Genomic DNA, 25,774 nt, shown 5'->3' with positions numbered 1-25,774 from the left:
GGTGACATCACTTGAGGCGCTTCACCCGCAAAGTTTTCTTGATAAAACGGAGTTGGCCGATCTTGATCTTTCATTGACATTGCTCTTTCTCCATTTTTTTTTTTTTTTCAATTACTACCGCACATGTCAAGTAAAACACTCAATAATACCAAAGGAGAGCAGCTTACCATCTTGCGTATTAAGCGTAAAAGAACGGAAGAGCCTTTAGATGCATTGCGTATGTAAAAATGTGCTGCGCTGTAACTCAAGTTTTCTTGCAATAACATGTTGCATAAATACACCTAGTGGTTCATCAAGAAAACGAAAAACGCATAAAGAAGAATAACGAAAAGCAAAAGAGCGTCTTGAGTGGTAATTACTTGCATCCTCCTCACACACACACACATACACACACACACACACACACACACGGGTTGAATATCATGTATACTGAAATCACCCATTATTTGTTTTTTTCTTAGTATCTGCTACTGCTCTTCCTACCTTATTTCGTCTCGCCGAAACTGTGGAGCAGAAGAGTTTTTCAAATCTGGATGAGGCAAAGAAGCTCAAGGTAGACTATCAGCCCGACCTGGCGCATACTCGATTCATAGAAATAACGCCTGTTCACTAGGATCGTATCTCGAGACGTATTCAGCCCGGCACAAGTAGACCACAGACGCCTACTTCCATTGAAGATCGAAAGGACCGTCTCGTCAGAGAACAAAAGGTTTGTATTCCATCACGTCCTTTTTAAGCACTATTTGTAGTGACACAAATCCAACATCAGGATGCATCGCATAAAGCAAGATATAGAGTCATTCAGCAAAACAGATCCAAGGTGGATGAGGATGCTCCCCCAGTGTAAGGCATAACCAGCGTAAATACGACTTATGGATTCTCACGCGAGCATTTAGTGTACAAAGCTCCTCCGAGAAAGCAGCAAAGGACTTGTTTCAAATGTACGAAGCAGTGAAAGACGAAGACACTTCAAAACAAGCAAAGTAAATATATGGGATGTGACATTGGAAGCGATCGAAATCTGACCTGCTGCTGATGTGACAGATTGTTTGTGGATGATGACATTGAAGATCCTGATGATATAATGTGCAACTTTATCCCTATGGTGAAGGAGTACCTGACACGTAAGTCATGGGTTCATAAAGACAGATGCATGTCACTTATCAAAACATGATAGTACAAGAGAAGGAAGAAGATAAGGAAGACGATTATGTATACGATGTTTATTATAGAGATGATGAAAATATTGAACAAAGCATGACCTCTATGAATGTCGGTTCGCTGGTTTGGTTTGACGAACAATCCGAGTATTTGGATGATGATTCGGACAGCGAGCTTGGAGACTATGCGGATGAAGACTCTAATGGTAAACATCTCAACCATGTAGCGATGGAATCATTTCTCATATCAACTACCACTTTATTGTAGCTGAGGACTATTATCAAAATGATTACCCCGAAGAGGAGGACAGCGATGAATTTGAAGATCGTAAGTAGAAGCAACCTGAATTGTAGGGAATTTATCTCAATTGACATTTCATTTTGAAGAGCACGATTATGATCTGTCGAGTGACGATGAAGATTACGTCTTGTAATAGCAAAAAAGAAAAAAGAAAAACTTACCATGTACAATAAATGTAAACGTTCTCTTTCTTCTCCTTTGCATACAGCATCTGGTTGACGCTTGAGGTGTAAAAGACACAATTTTATCGGATGTACGAGATGGATCAAATAGTGTTTTGGTATCTCGGCTATTGTATTATGTATACATGAGTTGCCAAGAAAGATGATGGCAAACGGAAGAATGGCAACAAGGAGAAGGGATATGCAACAGAACGTTTGATTTATATCAAGGGAATATTTGCTTTAGCTTGCTAAATGCGGTATCATAATACTGCCTCGACGTTATCTGCAAAATAGCATTTTGGTATGATGACCTGAGCATCTGTATAGCAGTAGCAAATGATGTCTTGATTGCAAGCACCTCATTTTTTTTAAAAAAAAAAAGCAGAAAATCCCCTAAACTAGATTGAATCCTTTGAATCATTTGTCTTGTGGCCCACCAAATGCACTCTTTCTGCCATGGCTCTTATATTGAAGCTGATGGAAAGTAGCGGACGAATTATGTGTTACTATCGTTAGCCATGCTGTTTCTTTCTAAAGTCTTGCAACTAATAATAACACCAGTCCACCGAAATACTTGTAAGATAAACTTCTTTCTTGTTTAAGGCTTTGAAAGTGTGTAGGGACACCAAATTTATTATGTAATAATGCAATTGCCAATTACCAAGGAAGAGTCTTTCCTTCAAAGTCAAAGAATCCGCCATTATCCTTGGCTGTTACATTCTCGAGCTTAGCCAATTGACCTCTAATAGAATCAACGGCTTGAACAGGGGCAGATTGGCCTCCCAAGTCAGTAGCAACCCAACCGGGATGACTGGAATACACAATGAAGTTGTCCTTGGCGAGGTTATTAGCCAGCATCTTGACGTACATGTTCAAGGCAGCCTTGGAGATGTTGTAAGCGGGTTGACCACCAGTAGGAGAGACTTGGTTGATAAGCTCAATGGATCCAAGAATAGACGAGATGTTAACAATCTTCTTGACATGGTCTTTACCACGCTTTTGAAGCAATGGTAAAAACTCCTTTGTCACATTGGAAACACCCACAACATTTGTTTGAAAGATAGTGTTCAAATCTTCCTCCAATCTATGAGCAGTAGCGTGTGTTAGTAAATGCCACGTCCATGGTCTATGATTTCCATGTCAAACATACAGATTTTCGGGTCTGGTCGACTTTTCGCCGCCAATACCAGCATTGTTGATCAAGACATCGATGCCTTCTGGAGCGTATTTAGATGCTTCTTTAGCGGCAGACTATCCATTTGACATCTGTCAGCATCCATTGCATACACACAAGCATCACATCAACATTACCTTGATGGACTCATAATCGGTGGTATCCATCTTGACAGCAAAGACGTGCTTGTTGTCAACCAGCTTCTGGAGGTCGGCAGCGTTGTCAGGATTACGGGCACATGCAATGACAGTGTGGCCCTTGGCAGCTAATTGGTTTACGAATTCGAGGCCAAGACCACGAGAAGCACCAGTAACGACGTAAGTAAGAGGCATTTTTTTTTTTTGTATAAGATGTTGAATGGAAAGAAAGTGTTCCGCCTTTAGTTTCTCTATCTCTCTCTTTTATACTTTTTTTTTTTTTTTATTATTATTATTATTTTCCATGACATTCATCAGGTAATGAGATCCTTCAATTTGACGCTGAATCTTAAAATCGTCATCGTCAAGGTAGACACCATAACATGGTGAATGACGTTCTTTCCGAGACATTCTATTCAAGTAATTATGCAGCAGAGTAGAAAAATGCAGCTGTTGCTGACAAATCCAACCTCGTGGAAGCGGGGGATCAAGATTACTACTTTGTTTATTTGACTACCAATTCAATGATGCTCCAGTAAAATCAAAAAACTCGCCACAGTCTTTGGATTGGCAATGCTGAATCTTGTTTAGAATACCCTTCACCGACTCTTGACTTGTAACTGGAGCTGATGCACCTCCGAGATCAGTGGAAACCCACCCAGGATGAATAGCAAACACTATGAAATTCTCGCTTCTCAAATGATTGGCTGTCAAGCGAGTCAGCATGTTCAAGGCCGTCTTTGATATACCATAAACTGGGCCTTGGCCAGACCCTCTGGAGCCATCCATGGCTGTGATTGAGCCAATAATGGAGGAAATGTTGACAATCTTCTTGAGTTGCTGCTCACCGCGCTTACGAAGTAAGGGGATGAATCGTTGGGTGACATTGGACGTGCCAATCACGTTGGTATTAATCACTCTAGTAAATTCCTCCTGAGGTCTATCGTGTACATTATGACATTAGATATTGGCGCAAATCAAGCTGTCAGATATGGGTATTTACACTGTCTCGATATTGTAGTCGCGCGTACTTCCAATGCCAGCATTATTGATGAGAACATCGATACCTTCAGGTGCCTTTTCAGTGATCTCTGCTACAGCAGACTATGCGCTCATACATTAATACATGCTAGTTCTTTCCAAACTAATCTTGCCTCATTACATTGATGGTATCCAAATTGGTGGTATCCAATGTGATGGGGATGATATTATCCTTGTTCTCTGCAGCCAAATCAACAAGCTCTTTTGAGTTGCTCACATTGCGTGCACAAGCAAATACAAGGTCGTTTTCCGAGGCGATCTGCTTGACAAACTCCAAGCCAATACCCCTGGAAGCACCAGTGACAACATAAACCTTACCAGTCATTTTGAATGAGGACAGCAAGAAAGAAACGATGTGAAAAAGGGAACCGCAGTTTTTTTATTATTATAAACATTCTCAATGTTAAACTTGTTACACAACACTGCCATTGACTCATCAAATATACATTGGTTAATTAGATGGAGTAAGGAAGTGCCTTATCATTGAGACCAGCTACGATGTTTTCCAGCGTCATGTTGGCCATATTCTCTCGGGTTTCCATGGTGGCACTGCCGACATGAGGCAGGATCAAGCAGTTGGGAAAAGAGTATAATCTGTGGGTGGGAGGTAATGGCTCAGGAGTTGTCACATCTAGACCAACAGCACCGATTAGACTTTCGTCAAGAGCACGGACTGAGAGACAGGTGCGTTAATAAAGAGGGCAGGCATACATGAACACGACTTACCCAAGTCATCTTGATGTACGATGCCGCCACGAGCAGAGTTGACAAGCACGGCTGTATCCTTCATTTTTGAGAATGCTTCATAGTTGAACATGTCTTTGGTCTCTGCTGTCAAGGCACAGCAAATCACAATCACATCCGATTGTCGCAAAAGAGCATCGAATGATACGTATTCCGCATGCAAGCTGGCTTCAGCTTCTGGTTTTCTACTGCGACCACTGTAGACAAACTTTGAGATGCCAAATGCTTTCAAACGATGACCAACTGCTTCGCCGATGCGGCCTAGACCAACGATGCCGCATGTCTTGTTTGTGAATTGAGAGCCACATAACCAAGTTGGACCCCATTTTCCCCACTGTTGCTATTAATATTCTATGCAAATGCTGCATGTTCAGCTTACCAATCCATCTTCAGCAGCACGGATGCTCTCCTTGATTCGACGGGATGCACCCAGGGCCAATAAAACTGTCAAATCAGCAGTGGCATCCGTCAAGACGTCAGGCGTATAGCCAAGCTGGATGCCTCTGGCTTTTACGGCAGGAACATCAATATGATCATACCCAACACTCATTGTAGCAATGACTTTTAATTGTGGACCTTGTTTTCTTGATTGTCAACACACGCACACACACACACAAACAGACACATTCTAAAACGCGCCAGACTCACCTGCAGCATCCAACACCTCATCATCGATTTTCTCTGTCAAGAGACAAAACAAAGCATCCACACCTTTTACCTTATCCAGAAGGACATCCCTGGGAATAGACGAATCCTGGTCCCATTGAATCAAATCAAAATCTTGCTTCAAAAGACGCGCTTGTGTTTGAGGAGGGATGATACGGGTGACTAATACTTTGAATACCATGGCAAATGTCTAAGTATATAAAAGAAGATGATTTCTAATCCCACGTTCACAAAGATGGTTCAATTTTAAGATGTTTTTTTCTATCCAATCTCCAGTGACGTTGCAATATACACGGTAATAGAGTTTCGTCCAAGTGCATTACTATCAACTTTATTCATACGAGTATTAATCTTTAGGCTTTGCTTCTGTTTCGTAGTTTGGCTGTTGCTGCTGTTGCTGTTGCTGAGCAAATTGTTGTAGTTGCATCTGGTACTGTTGCACTTGATCATTTGTAAATTGAGGTAATGGCGGATAGTATGTATGAGGGTCCATTGGGCTGGCATTGTATTGAGGTTGGTAGTAAGCGGCGGCGGCAGCAGCAGCAGCAGCAGCGTTCGTGTTGGTTGCTGCATACACAGTTTGGTCGTATACAGGGTTGCTGGTCTTTGCGGCTTCTTCTCTAGGCACAATATCAATCAAAAAGTCGCACATGTCAGTTTTGGATATTGCTGTAGCAATGTCGGATCTTTGCAATGTTCTACGTTTGTTTTCCTCTGCATGAACCCTGTTTGATACAGAAAACGCATAAGCAACCCAAGTTGATTCCTCCATTCAGTGGATCACCCTCCTTACCATGCTCTCTTGGTTAATTCAGTAATAAATATTTCGCATCCTTTAGCGAATAAGATGGGAGCCTAATGTAAAATGTTAAGCCAATGATATCACAATGTAATGCAAAAAAAACAAATGTCAAAAATATAAGATCGAGTGTTTTTTTTTTTACCTCTGCGCTGATCATCTATTCAATCAACAACGACCATTTAGTACATTAAACGTGGATAAGAAGATCTTTGCGCGAACTTTACCTTTACATCTTGATCCGTTTTCATCACCTTCTTTATACGAGCTAATGGAAGAGGATGATTCTTGAAATCAGAATCAAAGACTTCCGCATTGTGCATTTCCTCCATCCAGAACTTCCCCAAATCAAACACGGGCTGACCACCGGGGGCTGTGGTGGCATTTAATTGCTGATATGCTTGTTGTGGTTGAGCCTGTTGCTGTTGCTGTTGTGAATGTGCCGATGCTTGAATATCATGATGATGTTGTTGCACTTCATGTGGTTGTTGACTAGACATTTCTTCCTGCTAAAACTCTAATGAGGGGGGGTGATACTGAAGTATACAGGAGGAAAGAAAGAGATGTCTGATGGAGAAAAGTTAAAAAAGAAACGGAAGACAGAAGGAAAGAAAATACAATGATACAAATGACGTCTCCTCCCTTGTTGTTGGCAGTCCTGGGTGTGTTTGATTCTCCAAATGCCTCTGGTTGATGTTTCATTGGTTGAAATTCAACATTGGAATCTCAATGCCAAATGCTGCGATAGATTGTCTTGGTACTATTTGATCTATAGCAATGTATCAATGTCAATTTGATGACAAGTTCAATGGCTAGCGAGTTAGGTATTCAATTGGCAATATCACTAGACAAAAAGTATAACACATAATCGAAAAAATTGCCCGAGATCCTCTCTCGATTTGAGACATGGCGAGGGCCATCCTCAATATCAGGTTGCCATGGCAACAAACTCGCTTAAAATATACGTTGTCATGACAGCACATACCTGTAATTTGTATCTGATTGACAAATAGTGTAGGTGGTTGCAAACCGCATATTTGTGTGACAAAATGATGTAAATGGCAAATCTATAAAGGAGAAGGACAAAAGTTTATCTTCTCCGTTCATTATCTCATGCTTTTTGTTTCATCCAACATTTCATGCATTTTTATATATGCCTATTTGTTGCCTACATTCTGGGTGGCATCACACTTATACCTCTTCTCTTGGTTGTCATCTTTAAACTACAAACCCCCATTGGTAGCACAACCACCAAGCTAGCACAACCACCGTCAGACACGCTTGAACAACAGTTTCATAAAGACGACCAAATAGAGCACAACCAGTTTTACAAAGTTGGATGGCTGTACGTTACCAGAGGGGCTCAAACTACGAGCAAAAGCTCATCTATTGGAGGTATCGTTAAATCCTATTTGTCTGGAAGCAGTAATAATGCGAGAGCTACTAGCAACACAATATCAGCCCAAGATGCCAGTTCGATATCTGTAATAGAGAACAGTAATGGCAACAGTAAAAACAGCTTTCATTACTTTGCCGTCCTAAAATTTAACACGCTTTACTTGTATGACTCTGAGCTTCAGCTAGATTGTAAGAGTATCATCAATGTAAGCAACCACCATGTACAGATATACCCTCCTGGTCTAAAAGATCACGAATTGTACTCGAAATCAAGCCGCATTCAATTAAAGAAGAAAAAGAGCAGCATCTACCTAGAAAATCAGCAAAAAGAGTACTATCTGCACTGCACTCGATGCGTTGATAAAGAAGACTGGTATACCGCTCTGCTGAGAGCAAGTAAACTCGAGCTTACCTCTTCCCAGCATGGAGAACCGCCCATCAAAGACTTGAAAAGATCTCTTGAAAACTCCACGCACTTTGATCAAGATGCCATGAATCATCTGATATCCACCATCCACAGCGATCCCAGCCATTTCGAGTTGCAATGGTTTAATGCGCTATTAGGTCGCATATTCCTGGGCATTTACAAGACAGATCGTACCAAGTCATTCTTTTACAACAAGATTCTCAAAAAGATTGATAAACTAAATGCTCGTAGGCCGCCTTTCCTGGAAGAAATCTCATTGAGATCAGTAGATGGAGGCCACGCAGCACCGCAAATTACACAACCACGATTCATTCACCTCAGTCCTCAAGGCGAATACACTGGAGATGTTCAATTATTCTACGATGGACATTTTCGAGTTGAATTAGAGACCGTGCTTAAATGGAAGTACTCTGATAGACTACCGCCTATTCGCATTGACCTTGTATTAGCCATCACACTGAAATCTATTGAAGGTAAAATGATGGTCAAAATCAAAGAGCCGCCTACAAACCGTGCCTGGATGGGATTTTACAAGAAGCCTAGAATGGATTGGATTGTGGAGCCCGTCGTATGGGAGAAGCGCATTGGATACTCGGTGGTAAGCAAAGCCATTCAAACCAAGATTGAGGAGATCTTTACGGAAACGATGGTTCTGCCAAACATGGATGATATCGTCTTTTTTCAGACTGAAGGCGGTTTGGGTGGCATATTTGGCCATGAAGAAGAAGCTGTCAATGAAAGAACCTTGAGCTCGGGTGTAACAAACTTGTCCTACCATTCCTTGCCTGAATTGTATTCAACTCCATCCGATTTAGTTGTTACAGCAGATCCATTTCCACCCCTTAGTACCAGCGTGTCATCTTCAGCGACTATTCCAATCAAAAAGAGATGGTTCAAAAGAAAAGGCAACCTGCCTACCACTGCCACGATGCAGGAGCAAGTAACTACAGCAGAAACTCGCGATACTAAGACGACAGACGTGGAACGAGATTCCTTATCGCAACAGACGCTGAGATCTGTCATGATATCCACCCAACATTCCAACAATGCCAAGTTGACAAAACGCAAAAAGTCCAGCATTATTACTTGCAACAACCAGAGCAAGAATTCTACAAGACAGCAGTTATTAGCGGCCAATGTTGACCATTCAATTGATTCTCTCCATATTTCACATTCACAGCAGCAGTTGCAGCCAATTCACCAGCAAAGCAAATCTCCCACGGTACAATCCACTAAAGATGCTGTACCCCAACACTTGAATGTAACACACGACAACAAAAGCGCTCTCCATTCAGTACGTTTAAGCAAAAAGATGCTGTCGCTATCAGAACAACGGCTACAACCATCGTCTAGGCTACGGTCAAAATCGCTACCAAGCACCGGCCTCTCGGAGATCAATGTGGTACAAAATAGCGACAATGTTACAAGATAGCAGTTGTAGTAGAGATGAAGACCGATTTTTTTTTATTGATTACTGGAGAATAAAAGAAATGAAATGAAGGCAAAAAAAAAAAGAGAGAGAGAGAGAGAGAGAGAAAGAAAATGGATATTATATACACTAATAAAAATAATCTCTATTTCCAAATGAAAAAAATGATCAATGTATACAAATGGTGTTTGTTTAAGCGGTTGCAGTAGGATAGGCTGATTCTGCGGTTTGCTCAATTGTTTCGACAGCAGAGCCATTGAGGGCAGGTGGAACGAATCCAGACTTCTTCTTTGATTGAACTAAATCAGTGGACACTTGCATGAAATCATCAATGGCTTGAGGTGTGATTTGATAGTGAAGGACAATACGAGTAGTGGTGCCAGTGTTGCTAAAGATCTTGATGTTCTTTGCCTTGAGAGCTTCTGCTAAATCGGCAATAGTGAGACCAGTACGCGAGATATCGATAAAGATCATGTTGGTGTCTACAGGTAAGAGGATCTTGACATCGAGAGATTCAAGGTGATCTGCAAGCTTGCGAGCAAGAGCGTGTGTTTCTGGCATGGTGGGAACAACAGTGTTGATACAGTGACGAGCTGCCACAGCCAACATACCAGCTTGTCTCCAACCGCCACCCATCATCTTACGGATATGACGAGCACGAGTGATCAGCTCCTTGGTGCCAGTCAGCATGGAACCAATTGGGGCACCAGCACCCTTTGACAAACAAATAGAGACGGTATCAAAGTATTTACCGTACTCACTCAAAGGAGTACCACTTCCTTGGCTAGCATTCCAAAGGCGGGCGCCATCCATGTGCATCTTGAGGTTGTTGGCACGAGCGACATCATGAATCTTCTTGATCTCCTCAATGGGCATAATGGTGCCGTTCATGGTATTTTCAAGAGAAACGACTATACAAACAAATGAGTTTAGGATTTCCCGTATGATAGGATGCAACAAACCTTTAGTGATGGCACCACACAAAGTATCCTTGTTGATACGGCTCTCAACTTCAGCAGCGGTCATGTAGGTACCCTTTGCCACTACAGGGACAACATTGGCTTGCGAATGATAAGCAATACCACCACATTCATAGTTGAAAACATGAGAGCGAGAATCACACAAAACAGAGTGAGGAGGTTGGAACAAAAGACATCTCAAACCAAGTTGATTGGAAAGAGTACCACTAGTACAGAACAAACCAGCTTCATGACCCAATTGTTGAGCAACATAATCTTCAAGGGCTTTACAATCATCATCAGTCTAGGCAGGCATGGTTCAATATAAGCCGATCAACTGTCAAGATCATATCCAACTTACTTGGTAGACGTCGTCACCACGAGTAGCAGCCTTCATAATGTCAAACATTTCATCAGTGGGAATGGTAGCGGTATCGCTGGTCATATCAAAGATGAAAGGCTTATCGGTGTTACGGCTGGTGCTGAGAGGAGACATCCTATACTTGCAATTGAGGATGAGAAATAGAGATTGAGAGTAAAAGGAAAAAGATGAAGGAAAGAAAGAAAGAGGATCGAAGCGGGATACAACGGGATTTAATACAAAAAAAAAAAAAAAAAAAAAAAAAAAAAAGAGAGAGAGACGTAGCCTTAATGTGACTAAAATTCCTTGGATTCCATCATCCAGAAAGCCTTTATAATCATCCTTAAGGATGTTGGATGTTGGACGTTGGATACAAAAAGTCAATTTTCTCCTTTACAGGCATTTGCCTTGTCGGGCGGTGGGTTGTCTTGATTGTTTATTTTATCATTTTTCTCACGCTGCCTGTACACATATTTTGAGCCTTTAACATCAACAAGGTTTTTGTAATACTACTTGATTTGGCATGAACACAGATTACTGTACAGTTACGGCAAAATATTGCTCGGTAGTAGATTAATTTTTATTTTCCGCAAATATATAAGATTTCTAATGGCATGTAAGCTAGCTTAGTGCACCTGTCATACAATGGCATCTTCATAGTTCATTTAACACATGCCAAGGTTTCAATACCTCACCTTTCAAGTTTACCCGAAGTGAGGGTTCAACAAAGCCAATGAGAAGAGCTAAATTTGCAGTGGATCAAGTCGCTCAAACTTTTAGCCCCAAGGCCTGTCTCAGTAGACATGTAACATGTTTTCACCAGTTGGCAAGATTGACAAACAGAAAAAGCGCACAAATACTGAATGCAAAGTGAACCGCATCCTAGCTACCAATATTTGAGAATATAAGAGTGTGTAGTGTTATCTGAATCCACACATAAATATGCAATTGGGCATGCTTGAATGTCGGAAGATGTCATGGATACATCATTTCAATAGAAAAACAATCAGTAATTCGGCTGCAATGTCAATTCATTATTTTAACTATTGGATCACTGTGAAAGAAGACAATTAATGCCCAGAAGCAGGCTGGTTTTGTCACCAACCACCAGCCAAAACCCAATTGGGTTTCCGTTTGCTATCTGCTCAAGATTGGTCGGATTTGATAGACTTTCGACTTCATGAATCTCTTTTGTCAAGTTCGACTATAGAAATAGTGATTTTCATCTTATGTCCCTTTAAGCTTTGTAGAAGTACTTTTCAAGGCGCATGCAATGGCGCCAAGTAAGATAGATGTTTTGAATACACTCATTGAGCAACTTTATAAAAATCTCAAAAGAGATTTGTGGCCAAAATGTTCAGATTTTACATATGGCGGTTTCACAAAAGTGATTTCAGGGGCTGCTTTAGATTGAGAGGGGCATTTTGAGTTAATACAAAAGACACTTTTAAATACAAAAAAAAATTTTTTTGAGTTAATACATATCATAGCAAAAGTCTTTGTTTTTTGGGTCAAAACCGCAATTGTTTGATTTTTGGGAAAACCCATGAGGGGGGGTACCTCATAGTTTGAGGTTGATTTTTTGATGATGTTTTTTTAGGCTCCAAAAAAAGTTCAGCAAAGAGGTTTGTAAGCAAGTGCAAGATGAAATCAATTGTTTAGCGCTATCCTGGCAGCCTGAAACAGCTCCTGACTCAAGAAATTACTGCTCAAATGTATCCAATTTTCCATGTGTGTTGCTTATTATTTAGTTGTAAGAGATAGCGCAAGTATGCTGTCTGCCCGTATATGCATTGTTTCCTTAAATAAAAGATGTGGAGCATCGCAGAAAAGCCAGACCCACAGCTGCAGGTCATTTATAAGCGGCCCTTACCTATAGTGTAAGGTGGAAATGCGCAATTTCAGTAATACGGTGTAATGATAGTTTGAGCGTGATTCTGAGTATACCATATAAGTGGCAGCTATTTGAAGATATTTGAGGAAGAGAGACACAGTCTGTGGAGCACAGCAAAAAAAACCAGACTCTGCGATATGATAAAAGCTTCCATTTATGGAATACGTTTATCAGGTAACAATGGGATGAGCGAGATCTGTCAGGTCGATCATTTTATAAATGGCTGCTATGCAAGTGGATGTCATTCCAGAATAAATGCTACTGACTTAATAGTTACTCAACCAATTGATTAGCATACGTCAATAAGAAATGTGGAGTAGCACACAACATGAGAAAAACGTTCTATTATTGATGGATTGTCCTAATAGACGTATACACTCTCATAGATTTTGAGTACCGTGAGACGTTATTCGTCTACGGCTAGGTTGTACCTGATCTAATGATTAGTAAAAGCGAAATCAGAGTATTCTTTATAGTATACGAGTATTTACGCTTCAGATAATTCTTTACCTTCGCTTCACCTTGGTGAGAACCGATCTGCACAGCGGCAGCTCGTGCTACCGATTGCCCTTGCATATCTTACCAACATACTGCTACTTTCATTTTGACTCTCCACTTATACATGAAAGCCCTTCATATTATCTGTGGTTCTAATTCTTATGTGATGCTCTACATCCATATAGACGTAGCTACTTCATATACACTTAGCTACTTCATATACGGGCAAGCAGCATACTGATATTTTCCCTTTTTAGTCCCTAGTGTCCCTGATACAGCAAAACCTAAGTGTATTTGAGTCGTGTTTTCTTGCGTTCAAGGCCGTTTTAGATCGTAAGAATAGTACCAAACAATGGCTCTCATCCAGCAGCTACTTGCTGGCACTTTTACTCAGCTTTTTGGGAATCAAAAAAAACATGGCCAAAATTCGACCAAAAAGCATGAGGTACCCCCTCATGGTTTTCATCAAAAAAAAAAAAAAAAAAATCATGGCTTTCTCCGCTAAAGATCACAAAATAGCAGAAAAAGGTGGGATTTCCAGTAATGGAGGTTCCACGCTGGATTCTAGCCATAATCCAGGCAACAACATTTTTACCTATGCATCACTTTTTCAAGATATCAAGAGTCAGAAGCGAACAACCTTCAACATTGCTCCAGCTATCGACAACAACGCCTCCACAACTGGAAGACCTTTGGACTACAACTCAACATTCGTAGAAGCTAAAGATGACTACTCTCTCGTCATTGATTGTTCTCAATTTGCTGGGATGGTATTCAGAGAGAAGCCCTTGCTCACTTGTCTTCGAGATCACTATTCCAAAGGATTGGGAATTAGAACACGTATGGTTGGTAAGAACCATAAGGTCATTGAAATCAGCTTTCCAAGCCAGGAAGATTGCGAGGAGGCTCTGAACAAGGAACTCGTCTTACAAGGGAAGATAATTAAGGTGAACAAGACTTTGGACAAAAATGCCAACGTCCTCAGAGTAGGTGTCTCTGAGCTTCCTTACAAAACTGAAGAAGTTTTGAAGCCTTTGATGGTGGAGACCTTCCAAAAATATGGGGACATTCTCAATCTTGGTCTTAGCTATACCAAAGATGGTAATTGGTTTACTGGTCGCGGTTTTGTCACTCTAAATAGGGACAAATTAAAAAGTTACGCAGCTGAACTTACCCCTCAGATCCAGTTTGGGAATTTCAAGGAGAAGCTACATTTGGTTTGGAGTAACATGAACCCAATTTGTCAAGACTGTCACACTGATGATCATATCAAAGCTGATTGTCCTCGAACAAAGAGGAAAGCATGTTTCCGATGCGGAAGCTTGGAACATCTCATCGCCGGGTGCCCATTAGCCTCATGGAATAGAGTGAAGAAAACTAATGATCACAACAAACAAGGTCAACATCGCCAGCAAGAAAATGTTGCCCAACCTAAACCTATAGGTAGAAAGGTTGACCTTTTAGATCTAATGAATGTGGACCCTCCTAAGTACCTCAACCACAAGAAGGGGAAAAGGAAGGCTACATCCCTTTCGTCGAAATCCACAAGCGATGATGAGGCACTTTCCAAGGGGGAAGTATCTTCAGCTGACGAGCCAGAGTCTGATTCCGACGCTGAAAATGTCCAAGAACATTCAACCAACTTGAACGACAGCAAGGATATGCAAATGGAAGAGGAAGGTGACTCCCATGATGGTGAATCTCAGGGTGATGAATCTCAGGTTGCTGAATCCGAGGGTCGGGAATCTCAGGCAGGTAGCCTCTCACAAGAGGATGCTCCCAAGGGACATCTCGAGGAGGAGGAGGACAATAATTCCTTTGGTGATGAGGAGTATGTCAAGTCTACTAGCGAGGAAGATAGCGATGGGGAATCTCCTAAGGTTGTTCAGGACAATGTAAGTAGATATAACTTGCGACACTCTGGGCACAAGAACAGTGTAGATGAACCTACTGAGGAACATCCCAAGCGATCTATCGATGAACTGGCTTCTACCCCTCCAGTAGAGGACAGCGAAGGTCCTAGCAAAAAGCAGATTAAACAGCAAGAGACTAACACCAGAGACGAAATGGTCTTGGATGGATCATCAACCACAAACACATTATAATTAATTAATGAGTAACACCAACCAAACTAGAAACATTAACATTAGGATAGGTTCCCTCAATTGCAGGAACCTCAACAAACAATATAACACTAATACAACAAATAGGTTCATCACCTACCTTAAGCAACAAAAGTTAAATATATTACTATGCCAGGAAACAAATATTCCTCACCATTCCTTTGAAAACATTACAACAAATTTTAAATATCAATTCCAGTACCACCAAGCAATTTGGACTGGACAATGTGGAGTCATCAACTTCAATCCATCACTGAATCTACAACAAATCAAAATACTAGAAGACGGAAGAGTTATTCTGACCAAGCTATCATTGGTTAACAATAACATGCCTCCAATTTACATTTTAAATATCTATGCTCACTCTGATGACTACAGGGCGAGAAATCACTTGTTCGACCAAATCATCAGTCTCCTCAACTCCATGCCTGAGATTATCCCTTCTCTCATCATAGCCGGTGACATGAACTGCTGCTTCGACTCCACAAGCCAACGCTATAATCGCCAAACTGGAAAGCCCAAAAGTTTCATTGAATTTTTGAACACTCACTTTTCAGATTGCTTGAACCAACCAAATTTACCGCATGATTACACTTTTAGACGTGGATCGTCTCTTTCCACTCTCGACTATATGTTTGCAGGCCGCGATGCTTTCTTCAAAATGAGTGATGGTGATATCACATTTCTCTCTCAAGAATGGACAGACCATGCCTTGTTAACCAAGACATACACTACCGGCATGACTAACTGTGGTAAAGGTGTTTGGCGGGCCAACCCCTTTCTTGCGAAGAACCCTATCTACGTCAACAAATTAAACACTGCTATCTCTAACTACGTTGAAACCAAATTAGATCCTAACCTATCTGCTCAAGAAAAATGGGACCTGATTAAGAAGAAAACTAAGCAAGTTACTCTAAACTTCAGCCGCACTCACTGTTCATGGAGGAAAGCTAAAATCAAGAAGTTACAGAGCGAGAGGAACAATTTGCTACGTAGGTACCGGGATGATTCCGTCTGTCTTAATCTTTTGCTTTCTCCTGTCGAAAAGGAGCTATCCCAACTCCAACAAGAGATAGTTGACGTCCAACGACTGAGAGCAGGACAGAGATGGCACGAGAAGAGTGAAAAGTCTCCAGGTTACATCAAGCAAACATTAGCGGAAAAGGCATCCAAGCGAACAATCTCTAGCCTAAAGCATCCTACTTCCGGGGAACAATGCTTGGAAACTAGTACTAAACTTGACGCTGCCAAAGTCTTTTATCAAGACCTATACACCGAGGAAGAAATTGATCTCAATTGTGTGGAAAGAATGCTACAATATATCGACAAAACAATTCCAGCTGAGGACTCACAGGACATCATTGAAGACATACCTTACGAAGATATCATTCAAGGATCTCGAAGAACGCCAAATGGTAGTAGTCCGGGCCTGGATGGTATATGTTACGAAATTTTGCACCTTCTAGTAATCAACCCGAGCTGTGAAGCGATTATTCTGCAAGTGTTCAACGATGCTTTATCACTAGGCAAATTCCCAAAATCCTGGCAGGAATCATGTATTGTGCTGCTACCAAAGAAAGGGGATATGACTGACCTTGGCAACTACCGTCCAATAACCCTAATAGCCTCTGATTGCAAAGTGTTTACCAGACTACTTAACTCACGAGTCATAGAGGTAGCAAGTGACCTTATAGGCCCCCACCAAAGTGGTTTCCTGAGAGGTAGATACATTGGAGACCATGGGATGTCGTTGAAAGTGATTGTAGACAATGCACGTGAAGCAAGATGGAACAATTCTGGAGAATTTGTCGAATATGCTGGGATTATGCTGGACAACGCCAAAGCGTATGATAGGGTACATCCCCAGTATCTATCCAAGGTCCTAGTGAAGTTTGGTTTCCCAAAACAGTTTGTCCAATGCATCTGCAAGTTATTCTTCGACAACTCCATTTACGTGAATGTCAATGGCTTTTTAACAGATCCTATCGAGCAAAGACGCGGCATCAGACAAGGAGACAGTATATCACCAATGCTGTTCAACTTGGCTATTGAACCATTTCTGCTATCTGTGACCAAAAGTACAACTATCTCGGGGTATAGTCTCCAGCACGTCAAGCCTATAAGCAAGAGAACAAACAGTTGGGTGGCTCCTCCTCCATTGAAAGTACTCGCATATGCGGATGATGTCCTGACTTTCGTCAAGTCTCGGGCAGAACTTCTTGATCTGGAAGAAAGATTGAGAACTTACAACAAGGCCTCGAACTCCAAGATCAACTACGACAAGTCCGTGGCCTTCCCTCTTCATGGTGGAAGAATGACAAGCCAAACTGGTGGCCTAATTCAAGATCATGCAACAAACAATCTCAAAATCAAATGGTATGATTCTACGTCTACAGGATTTATAAAATACCTAGGTTATCCAATTTGGTTCTGCAATCAACAAAGAGACGTATACATCGCTAAACTGCTGGGTGATATCACTACTGCTGTTGAAAGGTTTGCAGCACGACAAGTCTCACTGTACGGCAGAGCGAATATTGCCAACACTATGATATTGTCCAAACTATGGCATGTCATTCGGATCGTTTCCCTGCCCAAAGACACAGTCAAGAAGATAACCTCAATCATTTATCAGTTTGTAATGTCTGGCTTGTATCCACCTCTAAAGGGCAACTCTCTCTTCCTACCAAGGTATCAAGGCGGTTTAGGACTGATTGATATAATGGCGCAACAAAAGGTTCTGCAATTCAGATACCTGAACGCTTTGCTGACAGAAAACAGCAACAACATACCTGGTCTCACGTATAGGCTACTAGTGGATTATTTGAAGATGTCGCACGACTCACCATCGCACATAATCCCTATACTGTTCCAAACGGCTAGATACAAAAACCAGTTAAGAGGCTTCCACCCTTATCACATGATGTTCGAGGCAATAGATACTTATATGAAGCATTCCCCATTCTCACTCGCTTGGTCTGTCAAACCAAATGTCATGACACTCTTGTCATTGCCAGTGCTGGAAATTCTTGATTTTGTCAATGAGGAAGTAGCCATGGGATACACAAGCAGAGACTCGATCAGGGAGAGTAAAGTTCATGACTTCTTCCACGTCAACCAGGAAACAAGTACTCTGCAGATAAAGCCAAGAAGTGAATGCAAGCGACCAAACATTAGGAATCAGATAGAAAGAGGTCTTCTCTGTGGGAACATCAGATTGGAATCTTTCGCGGATACAAGAAACATGGAGGCTCATCTAGACCTACAGCCTTTCGTTGCTATGCTTAACTACCAAGACCGCCCAATGCTTCAAATGTCAAACAAATACTTGAGATCAATTATGCTGGACATACACAACCTTGATGTTGGACGAAAGTTCAATCATACCATCAGCAAAGTCCAGTGGAAACACTTCTATCATCAAAACATGCATCACTCTGTGAGAAATGTCTGGTATAGAATGATACACAAGCAATGCCCGAGCAAATCAGCTCTTTTCGTTCGACGCCTGAGGAACGTCGAAGATGACAAATGTACCCTCTGCAATGATACTGAAGATGCCAAACATCTCATGGTTAGCTGCCCCCACAAAAACGACATTTGGTCCAACATCTTTGAACAATTCCTGGGATACCCCAAGGTTGCTAATCCACAACAAGTATACCAATCTATAGTTAACTTAAACCTGAAGCAATATTTCATCTACAACCTCGATATCAAGATTACAATCTTCGACCTGTTTGCTGCCACCATTCGTATGATATGGAGATTCCACCTCCTACAAACATTCGAAGGAGTGCCATTTGATACCAACAATGTCACCAACAAGATCAGTGCTGAAGTGATGAGATTGTCAGATCTCAAGCATCAATATTAGTAGTAGCTTTAATAGATTTTATATATGGCAAGTCACTTTGTTACATACACTTGTCCATCATTTGATGTTCTTATTATAATGTATATTTACTAATAAATAAGCAACATCCATACAAAAAAAAAAAAATTTTCATCAAAAATCAAACAATCGCATTTTCTACCTTGATAATGAAGACTTTTACTATGGTATGTATTGAATCAAAATGTTTCTATCGATCTAACGTAACTCCTGAAATCATCTTTGTGGGACCTTGATATGTAAAATCTCGACTTTTTGGCCAGAAACCTCTTTTCATATTTTCATAAATTGCTCAGTAAGTTTATTCAAAATATTTATCTTACTTGGCGCCATTGGAAGCGCCATAAAAAGTACTACAAGGAAGCTTAAGGGAGCATGGGATGATCATCAGGTTTTGTATAGTCCAGTCTGGCAAAATAGTTCTTTTTTTTTTAAATTTTGCTTATTGACTGATTCGCGTACACTGAGAGTAATAGGTCAGAGTGAAGAGGCGAGTGCAATTTAGATACAGAATTGGATAACTATAAGCTAAAATATGAAGAATAAGATACTAAACTAAACTATAAAGAAAAAACTACCTAATAATTGGCTTAGGATTACAGGAGGGAATGGCACTGATCTTCCGCAATGGTCTGACAAACACTGGTTCGAATACTGGCCAATATCGCTGTATGGTCCATAGGAACATTGTCATAGATGAACCTCATGTGGGCAAGCCACAGTTGACCAAGGGTGATGATGAGGATTCGGAAAGGCTTGATTCCAGCAATTTGGCAATACCAAACGTTGGAGAAATCAAGTTGCAGAAGAGCCTCTTTAATATCTAGAATCGAGGTGGTAGGCCACAGAAACTCGAAGATGACTCCCTGCCAAACTTTCTCTTTAGAAGCAAAATAGTTCAATCGAGTCGAAAAACTATCAAAATCTGACCAATCTGGCCAATCTGGAATAGATTAAGAGTCTGAATTGGAATTATTTTTGGCGGCCGGTGGGGCCAGCTGGCAAACTTAATGCCCTTTTCTCATCATGAAGGCAATACAGTAATAGATGCTTTTGAAGCGTATGGAAAGTAGGTGTCAAATTAAGTAACACTATTGTTAGCCGTTCTACTCTCCTTGCATTCTATATTTAACAATGCCAGTATATCAAAATGTTTGTTTGATCAACTTCTTTCCTTTTTGAGGCTTTGAAAGTGTCTGGGGACTATAAATTTATCATGTTACGAAGAGTATTTCGACTCTTTGGTTGATTTCTTGAATCTACTCGTCGCTTTGGTGGAAACCAACCTACGTTTAGGTGGCTCGCGCTGCCACGGACGTTTGGCTAATATTGCAAAATTAATAATAATAATAGCTAGAATGTTAGATGAAACTTGATTGTTAATTGATAGTCATTTAATATAAAACCTCTAATCATCATAGATGAACCATGCCTGACAAATGCTTGGCAACTCAGTTTCCATATTACGGCTGTAAAAGTGTCCATGGACTATAAAACTATCATGTTATAATGCAACTTTGCTTTGCCCTCTCTCTTCTTTCTTCTTCATACTTCATATGTTACAGGAAATGAGCCAAATCTAAAAAGCCACAACCAAGAAAGAAGCTTTTCAGGATGCATGTAGAGAATTGAAAAGATGACGGAGGAACTGTGGATCAAGAAACAAAACAATACAACAGTTTAAAGCAATGACCAAACTGAAGAAGAATTAGACAAACACGCCTATTTGCACCAGCATTCAGCTTCAAGCCGAAAGAGAACTAAGCAGGAGGTAGGCAATGAGTTGAACGTATGGTTAGCCTAATGCAAAATGATATGAATGGCTCTGCTGGATGTATTTGATAGAAGAAAAAGCAGTTGCAGGAATCAAAAAGCATTGCTGACAGTGACGATAATTACATGTATTACAATCATGATTTCAACTTATCATAAAATAAACCTGCTCCTTTATTTTCTTGCTACTGGTACAAACTAATGAGCAAAACACAGACAGGTCGCTTAAGGCCTTCATTCAGCCAGAGAAAACTACAATGAAATGTTGGAACCTTGAGGCTGAAAAAATGAATGTTGCAAGATTTCTTTTATTTTGTATGTATACATTGTATTTTATCATTTTTTTTTAGTACCCAATTCTGGATTCACCCAGACGCCTGCGTACTGTATTCAAATGAAGAGCATACTATCATGGTATCATGCCCTCTATCTACCTTTTTTTTTTTCTCTTGTAACTTAAAATTGCATTGTTTGTGGTATTTTTCATTACATTCTAAAATAATCTCCTGCTACAATTGACTATAGCTTTACCAGTGGCAGTGATTAAAGTGTAAAGTTTGAGCCAGAACGACGCTTTGCAAGGGTGATCCAATGACATGGTTAGGTATAATAAGTAACCTACTACCATCATTGCTAGACATGTCAATTCAGGCCACGAACGGAGACAAGTTTTGCTAGCCATACAGAAATCACATATTCATGAATCAACCATATGCCCTACAACATATATCATTAAGAAATCTTGTACATGTTTGCTCATCGCCACTACCTGATGCCATTTGAATGGAAACTTCCACATCTATTAATATACACTGTAACGATCGCGTAGAATGTAATTGGTTGTAGGATATTCGGTAAAGCATATTGGCTTTTTTACAACACGCTAATCGTATGAATTCAACATTGACCCGATTGTTTAGATTATTGTATAAATACGACATGAATTCATCTAAATTTAGATGCAAAGAAACCTTACTTGCGTGTACACAAGTTTATAATGTACAATAAATCTGCAGGTGAGTAAGGCAAAGAACGTCGAGGGACAAGAAGTATAAATATAGCAGTCAATGCTAATAAACAAAGACATTTGATCAGCAGAGTACAGAACTCACACTCTGTAAACAAACTACCAACTGCAGCACGCGGCTACAGGGCCCCAATCCTTACAAAGATTGTCTTTTTATATATATATATATATATATATATTTAAACATCTTGAATCCATGAAAAGAATATAGTATTGTCCTTAAATCTATCATGTACAACAAAGATCAAATTTAAAAATAGCACCATTTCCTTTCAGCCATTTGATTCTGATCCATGTATTCGGACTTTACGCGGAAACAGCTCAAAACTGATCCTTGCGAATGGATGCTTTGTCCTGATTTCACACATTTGAAGTAACACAAAATCCCTCAATTTCTTTTAATAGCATCTACGAGTGAAATGACCATGCTAACAGTTGGTTTTCTTGGTTCTGAAAGTAGTAAACAGCATGCAATTGCATTTTTCTTTTGTCTTTGGGTAAACTTGTTAGATATTGCTTTCATCTCTACAAGAACATTTACTTGAAAAGGTAAAAACTTTAAATTAAACAGAGGGTGAATGGAGTCTTAATGTTCCATTGAATCAATGAACAATTTATTATGTGAAACCTAGCAATTTGCAACTCGCATCAGTATGGAGCTGTCGCTGGCGTTTCTTTCAATAGAGCAGACAATATCGCGATGCTGTTTGAAGGAATACAAGCTGGTATTACCATCTTTGCTCCACCTGCGTAGGAATTACCAGGTAATTTGTACACATGGCTTATATGGATTTAATGTATACAAAAAGGGCGGAGACCATAGGACAAGTGATACAACGAACATACAGGCTCCTTGAAGCTTGAAAATATAAATACATGGAATTGTTTTGCATATAAATGAGATTCTGATTTCCTTCCCTTCCCTCCCCCCACCCCCTTTTTTTTTCTTGTATCTCTCTCTCTTTCCTTTTATTAAGCAACTTGTATCATGTTGAAAATCTCCATTTGCACTTTGGTTGCCATGGCATCTTGCATTGTTGCTATACCCATTCAACAACAACAACAACATTTCGAATTAGATCGCCATTCAATCCCAATTACCAAAAAAATACCCTCATCTTATATCAATACCTACAAGAACATCAATGAATTAGAGTCATATTACAGCAGAATTGTTAGTCAAGTAGTCGACGCCACCGTCTCTGAGATTATAGAAACTGCACCAGAGACATACCTGACTATTCATGAATTGCAATTTGCTGGCAGAGGTATGTTATCTATTCGGTATTGGCAAATATACTCGAGATATTAATCGCTGTAACAACAGAATACTGTCGTATCACATTAAAGGAGTTTATGGACGTCTTGGAGCACGAATTAACTCATCATATCAAGGACAGTCTACTTGCATCTATTCGACCTTTATTAGAGGGCTACAACAAGAACGATGTGATTGAATATAACCACTACATCAGCCAACAGCTTGGCTTCATCCTGAATCCCAAGCAATTCTCTCAAAAAATCATCCAGACCGTGTACCATGAAAATCAAGACGACAAGCATACGAGCACAGTTTACAAGATTTGGAAGCTAATGACTAATCCAGCATGGGCACAAACCGTTCATCACGAATCAAACGAGTCCATGGCACTCGAGGCTTGGTTACAGTCATGGCTGATGGATATTGAATACTCTTTAAAAGATGATTTTGATGCTAAAATCTATACTTTGTCCCTCACCTTGTAATCTGAATTATTCATCATACCAATTTTGTACATACCTATTTAAAAACCACTAATTTCGATTCCCTCTCTTTTCTCTTTTCTCTCTCTCTCTCTCTCTCTCTCTCTCTCCTTGTTTGACACGCTTTTCTTTCTCTCTCACTCTTTCAAATATGTCTATAATATCCAATCGTTTAGAATTCGAATCCTGCCTGAATAAATTTTGCAATGAAATCAAGACCTGTACAAATGAGCCTTTAAAATGGGAACTAGAAACAACAAAGTCAATTGTAATTGTGAATTATACATCTAATGTATCATCTATTTATTAAATTTTAATTTGCAGTTGAAACAATCCTTTTTAAAACAAAAAGTGTTATTAGCCATACCAAAACGTTCAGCCGTGAATGAAGATGTAGCTGTTGTGGACATGGCAATCAATGGCATGGATCTGGAGGAAGAGGAAGACTGCACAGTACGAGACTCGACCGAGATCATTCAGCTAGAACACCACATTGTATATTCAACTAGCTATCGAGTACCTGTCATTTATTTCAAAGCTACATTCTCGGATGGCACGCCCTTGTCTCACACAGAAATTTTCCAATACATTATACCAGATGTCTACCAAGATGCTATTGTGTCGCAAAATGATCATCCAATGCTAGGCACGCCATGTTGGTACATCCACCCTTGCGATACACCAAGTCTCATGAGCACAATGGCATTTGAACCGCTCGACTATCTTAAGGTCTGGCTGTCTGTTTACGGCCCCATTGTCAAGTGTAGGATACCTACCAGCATGTTTACTCCCTAGTAGCATGGACTTTCAATCAAGGCTTTCTGTTTTGCATTTTTATCGATTTCTTCCAATCCTAAACTCTAAAAGAAAAGTATTAAACGTATCTGGAAACCAAGAAGACTGTAATTGCACATTGTTTGCTCGTAATCTATGCCATATCGTCATTGGGAGAACATGCTTTTCAAAGTTAAAAGGTAGTACCGATGCTCAAATAGATATTAAGATCATGGTTACTGCCAAACTATCTCATCTCAAGGGTTCTGAGATGACATGTGCGTCTTTAATGGAAAAGATCAATAAAATGAGGTCTCGATAACATTTCACAAAGAAATCATGCTTTCTTGCTAGATGATTAGAGTTGAGAGTGTATACAAAAAAAAATAGAAAAAAAAAAAAAAAAGCGGGTGCTACATGAATATACAAAGAAGCTTGCAATTTGATCCATCTCAACATCACAACCTTTTGCCTATTTCTTTTCCTTCTTTTTCTTTACTTTTTTTTTTCTATTTTTTTCTATTTTTTTTTTTTCTATATATTTCAAGAAAATGGTATTCTTTATAGTACGTCAAACCTTCTTCTCAAAAACTAAGATAAAACTTGTAACGTTTAAAAAGAAATAGAACAGATCAAATGGTGCCAATGTCACGTTGGATGTGTCTACTTCACCATCAACAATAGCGACATCCGCCAAGGATCAACAGTTTCAGTTTAGAGACGGAAGAAGATACCATGCAGACGAAAAGGTGTCCTATGTGTTTCCTATCGATTATGACGGTAGGCTTATAGCGTGTGGTCGTATATGAGTATCTTCTAATGCATTCAGCAGAGGCAGATAGAGTGCATCAGCAACACTGGATTCTTTGATACGCATTACAGCGGTATTTAAATATTTGGAGCCATCCAATGTACAAGATAAATCAACTCTAACCTTGTATTCCTGTGTAGTAATTATCACGCTCCAGTAACCCAACTGTTGCAACAAGGCATCACTGTATTAGATTCTGGCTGTGGGCCTGCCACTTGGTCCTTGGAGATGGGAGAAACATACCCCCACCAATTCTAAATTTCACGGCATTGATGCATTGAGCGTCTTTCCAGAAGCCATCAAGCCTCCCAATGTAGAGTAGAGTAGAGTTCTGTGTCAGTAACATTGCTGAAAAGATTCCGTTTCCCGACAGCACATTTGATTACATTCATCAGAGGTTACTCATTCTTGGTTTGACAAATAACAATTGGGAAAATGTAAGCTGACGAGAAATCCAGATACTAGCATCTTGCTGA

At 40.2% G+C, this 25,774-nt stretch overlaps 11 protein-coding genes across 11 annotated transcripts; 6 read left to right on the top strand and 5 right to left on the bottom strand.

The window, feature by feature from the left end:
• Nucleotides 1-123: 123 nt before the first annotated feature.
• On the top strand, nt 124-1,594 carry ATC70_000123 (uncharacterized protein; the record flags this gene model as incomplete). The annotated part of the gene is made up of 10 exons (XM_064819544.1): nt 124-217; nt 286-351; nt 462-553; nt 614-709; nt 770-843; nt 897-983; nt 1,045-1,124; nt 1,178-1,366; nt 1,429-1,488; nt 1,548-1,594. The coding sequence occupies 10 exons, from the start codon at nt 124-126 to the stop codon at nt 1,592-1,594; spliced, it is 885 nt and encodes a 294-aa protein (XP_064679751.1).
• Nucleotides 1,595-2,282: 688 nt separating this feature from the next.
• ATC70_000122 (uncharacterized protein) lies at nt 2,283-3,131 on the bottom strand (the record flags this gene model as incomplete). The annotated part of the gene is made up of 3 exons (XM_064819543.1): nt 2,283-2,709; nt 2,776-2,876; nt 2,937-3,131. 3 exons carry the CDS (start codon nt 3,129-3,131, stop codon nt 2,283-2,285), a joined length of 723 nt encoding a protein of 240 aa, XP_064679750.1.
• Nucleotides 3,132-3,449: 318 nt separating this feature from the next.
• On the bottom strand, nt 3,450-4,302 carry ATC70_000121 (uncharacterized protein; the record flags this gene model as incomplete). Its single annotated transcript, XM_064819542.1, has 3 exons — nt 3,450-3,876; nt 3,940-4,040; nt 4,099-4,302. The coding sequence occupies 3 exons, from the start codon at nt 4,300-4,302 to the stop codon at nt 3,450-3,452; spliced, it is 732 nt and encodes a 243-aa protein (XP_064679749.1).
• Nucleotides 4,303-4,432: 130 nt separating this feature from the next.
• Nucleotides 4,433-5,568, bottom strand: ATC70_000120 (uncharacterized protein; the record flags this gene model as incomplete). The annotated part of the gene is made up of 4 exons (XM_064819541.1): nt 4,433-4,650; nt 4,704-5,055; nt 5,101-5,297; nt 5,370-5,568. The coding sequence occupies 4 exons, from the start codon at nt 5,566-5,568 to the stop codon at nt 4,433-4,435; spliced, it is 966 nt and encodes a 321-aa protein (XP_064679748.1).
• Nucleotides 5,569-5,733: 165 nt separating this feature from the next.
• Nucleotides 5,734-6,686, bottom strand: ATC70_000119 (uncharacterized protein; the record flags this gene model as incomplete). The annotated part of the gene is made up of 4 exons (XM_064819540.1): nt 5,734-6,112; nt 6,181-6,242; nt 6,332-6,346; nt 6,414-6,686. The coding sequence occupies 4 exons, from the start codon at nt 6,684-6,686 to the stop codon at nt 5,734-5,736; spliced, it is 729 nt and encodes a 242-aa protein (XP_064679747.1).
• A 639-nt stretch (nt 6,687-7,325) lies between these two features.
• On the top strand, nt 7,326-9,443 carry HAP5_1 (CCAAT- binding transcription factor component; the record flags this gene model as incomplete). Its single annotated transcript, XM_064819539.1, has 1 exon — nt 7,326-9,443. One exon carries the CDS (start codon nt 7,326-7,328, stop codon nt 9,441-9,443), a length of 2,118 nt encoding a protein of 705 aa, XP_064679746.1.
• A 189-nt stretch (nt 9,444-9,632) lies between these two features.
• Nucleotides 9,633-10,895, bottom strand: ATC70_000117 (uncharacterized protein; the record flags this gene model as incomplete). The annotated part of the gene is made up of 3 exons (XM_064819538.1): nt 9,633-10,351; nt 10,403-10,703; nt 10,761-10,895. The coding sequence occupies 3 exons, from the start codon at nt 10,893-10,895 to the stop codon at nt 9,633-9,635; spliced, it is 1,155 nt and encodes a 384-aa protein (XP_064679745.1).
• Nucleotides 10,896-13,640: 2,745 nt separating this feature from the next.
• Nucleotides 13,641-15,257, top strand: GLY1_1 (Threonine aldolase; the record flags this gene model as incomplete). The annotated part of the gene is made up of 1 exon (XM_064819537.1): nt 13,641-15,257. The coding sequence occupies one exon, from the start codon at nt 13,641-13,643 to the stop codon at nt 15,255-15,257; it is 1,617 nt and encodes a 538-aa protein (XP_064679744.1).
• A 346-nt stretch (nt 15,258-15,603) lies between these two features.
• Nucleotides 15,604-19,152, top strand: ATC70_000115 (uncharacterized protein; the record flags this gene model as incomplete). Its single annotated transcript, XM_064819536.1, has 1 exon — nt 15,604-19,152. One exon carries the CDS (start codon nt 15,604-15,606, stop codon nt 19,150-19,152), a length of 3,549 nt encoding a protein of 1,182 aa, XP_064679743.1.
• Nucleotides 19,153-22,958: 3,806 nt separating this feature from the next.
• On the top strand, nt 22,959-23,716 carry ATC70_000114 (uncharacterized protein; the record flags this gene model as incomplete). The annotated part of the gene is made up of 2 exons (XM_064819535.1): nt 22,959-23,238; nt 23,298-23,716. The coding sequence occupies 2 exons, from the start codon at nt 22,959-22,961 to the stop codon at nt 23,714-23,716; spliced, it is 699 nt and encodes a 232-aa protein (XP_064679742.1).
• Nucleotides 23,717-23,864: 148 nt separating this feature from the next.
• ATC70_000113 (uncharacterized protein) lies at nt 23,865-24,508 on the top strand (the record flags this gene model as incomplete). The annotated part of the gene is made up of 2 exons (XM_064819534.1): nt 23,865-23,981; nt 24,038-24,508. 2 exons carry the CDS (start codon nt 23,865-23,867, stop codon nt 24,506-24,508), a joined length of 588 nt encoding a protein of 195 aa, XP_064679741.1.
• Nucleotides 24,509-25,774: the final 1,266 nt, after the last annotated feature.

Source organism: Mucor velutinosus (genome assembly GCF_035048745.1).
Source record: "Mucor velutinosus strain NIH1002 chromosome Unknown tig00000034, whole genome shotgun sequence".
Lineage (NCBI taxonomy): Eukaryota > Fungi > Mucoromycota > Mucoromycetes > Mucorales > Mucoraceae > Mucor > Mucor velutinosus.
This window is presented reverse-complemented; position numbering and strand designations above follow the sequence as displayed.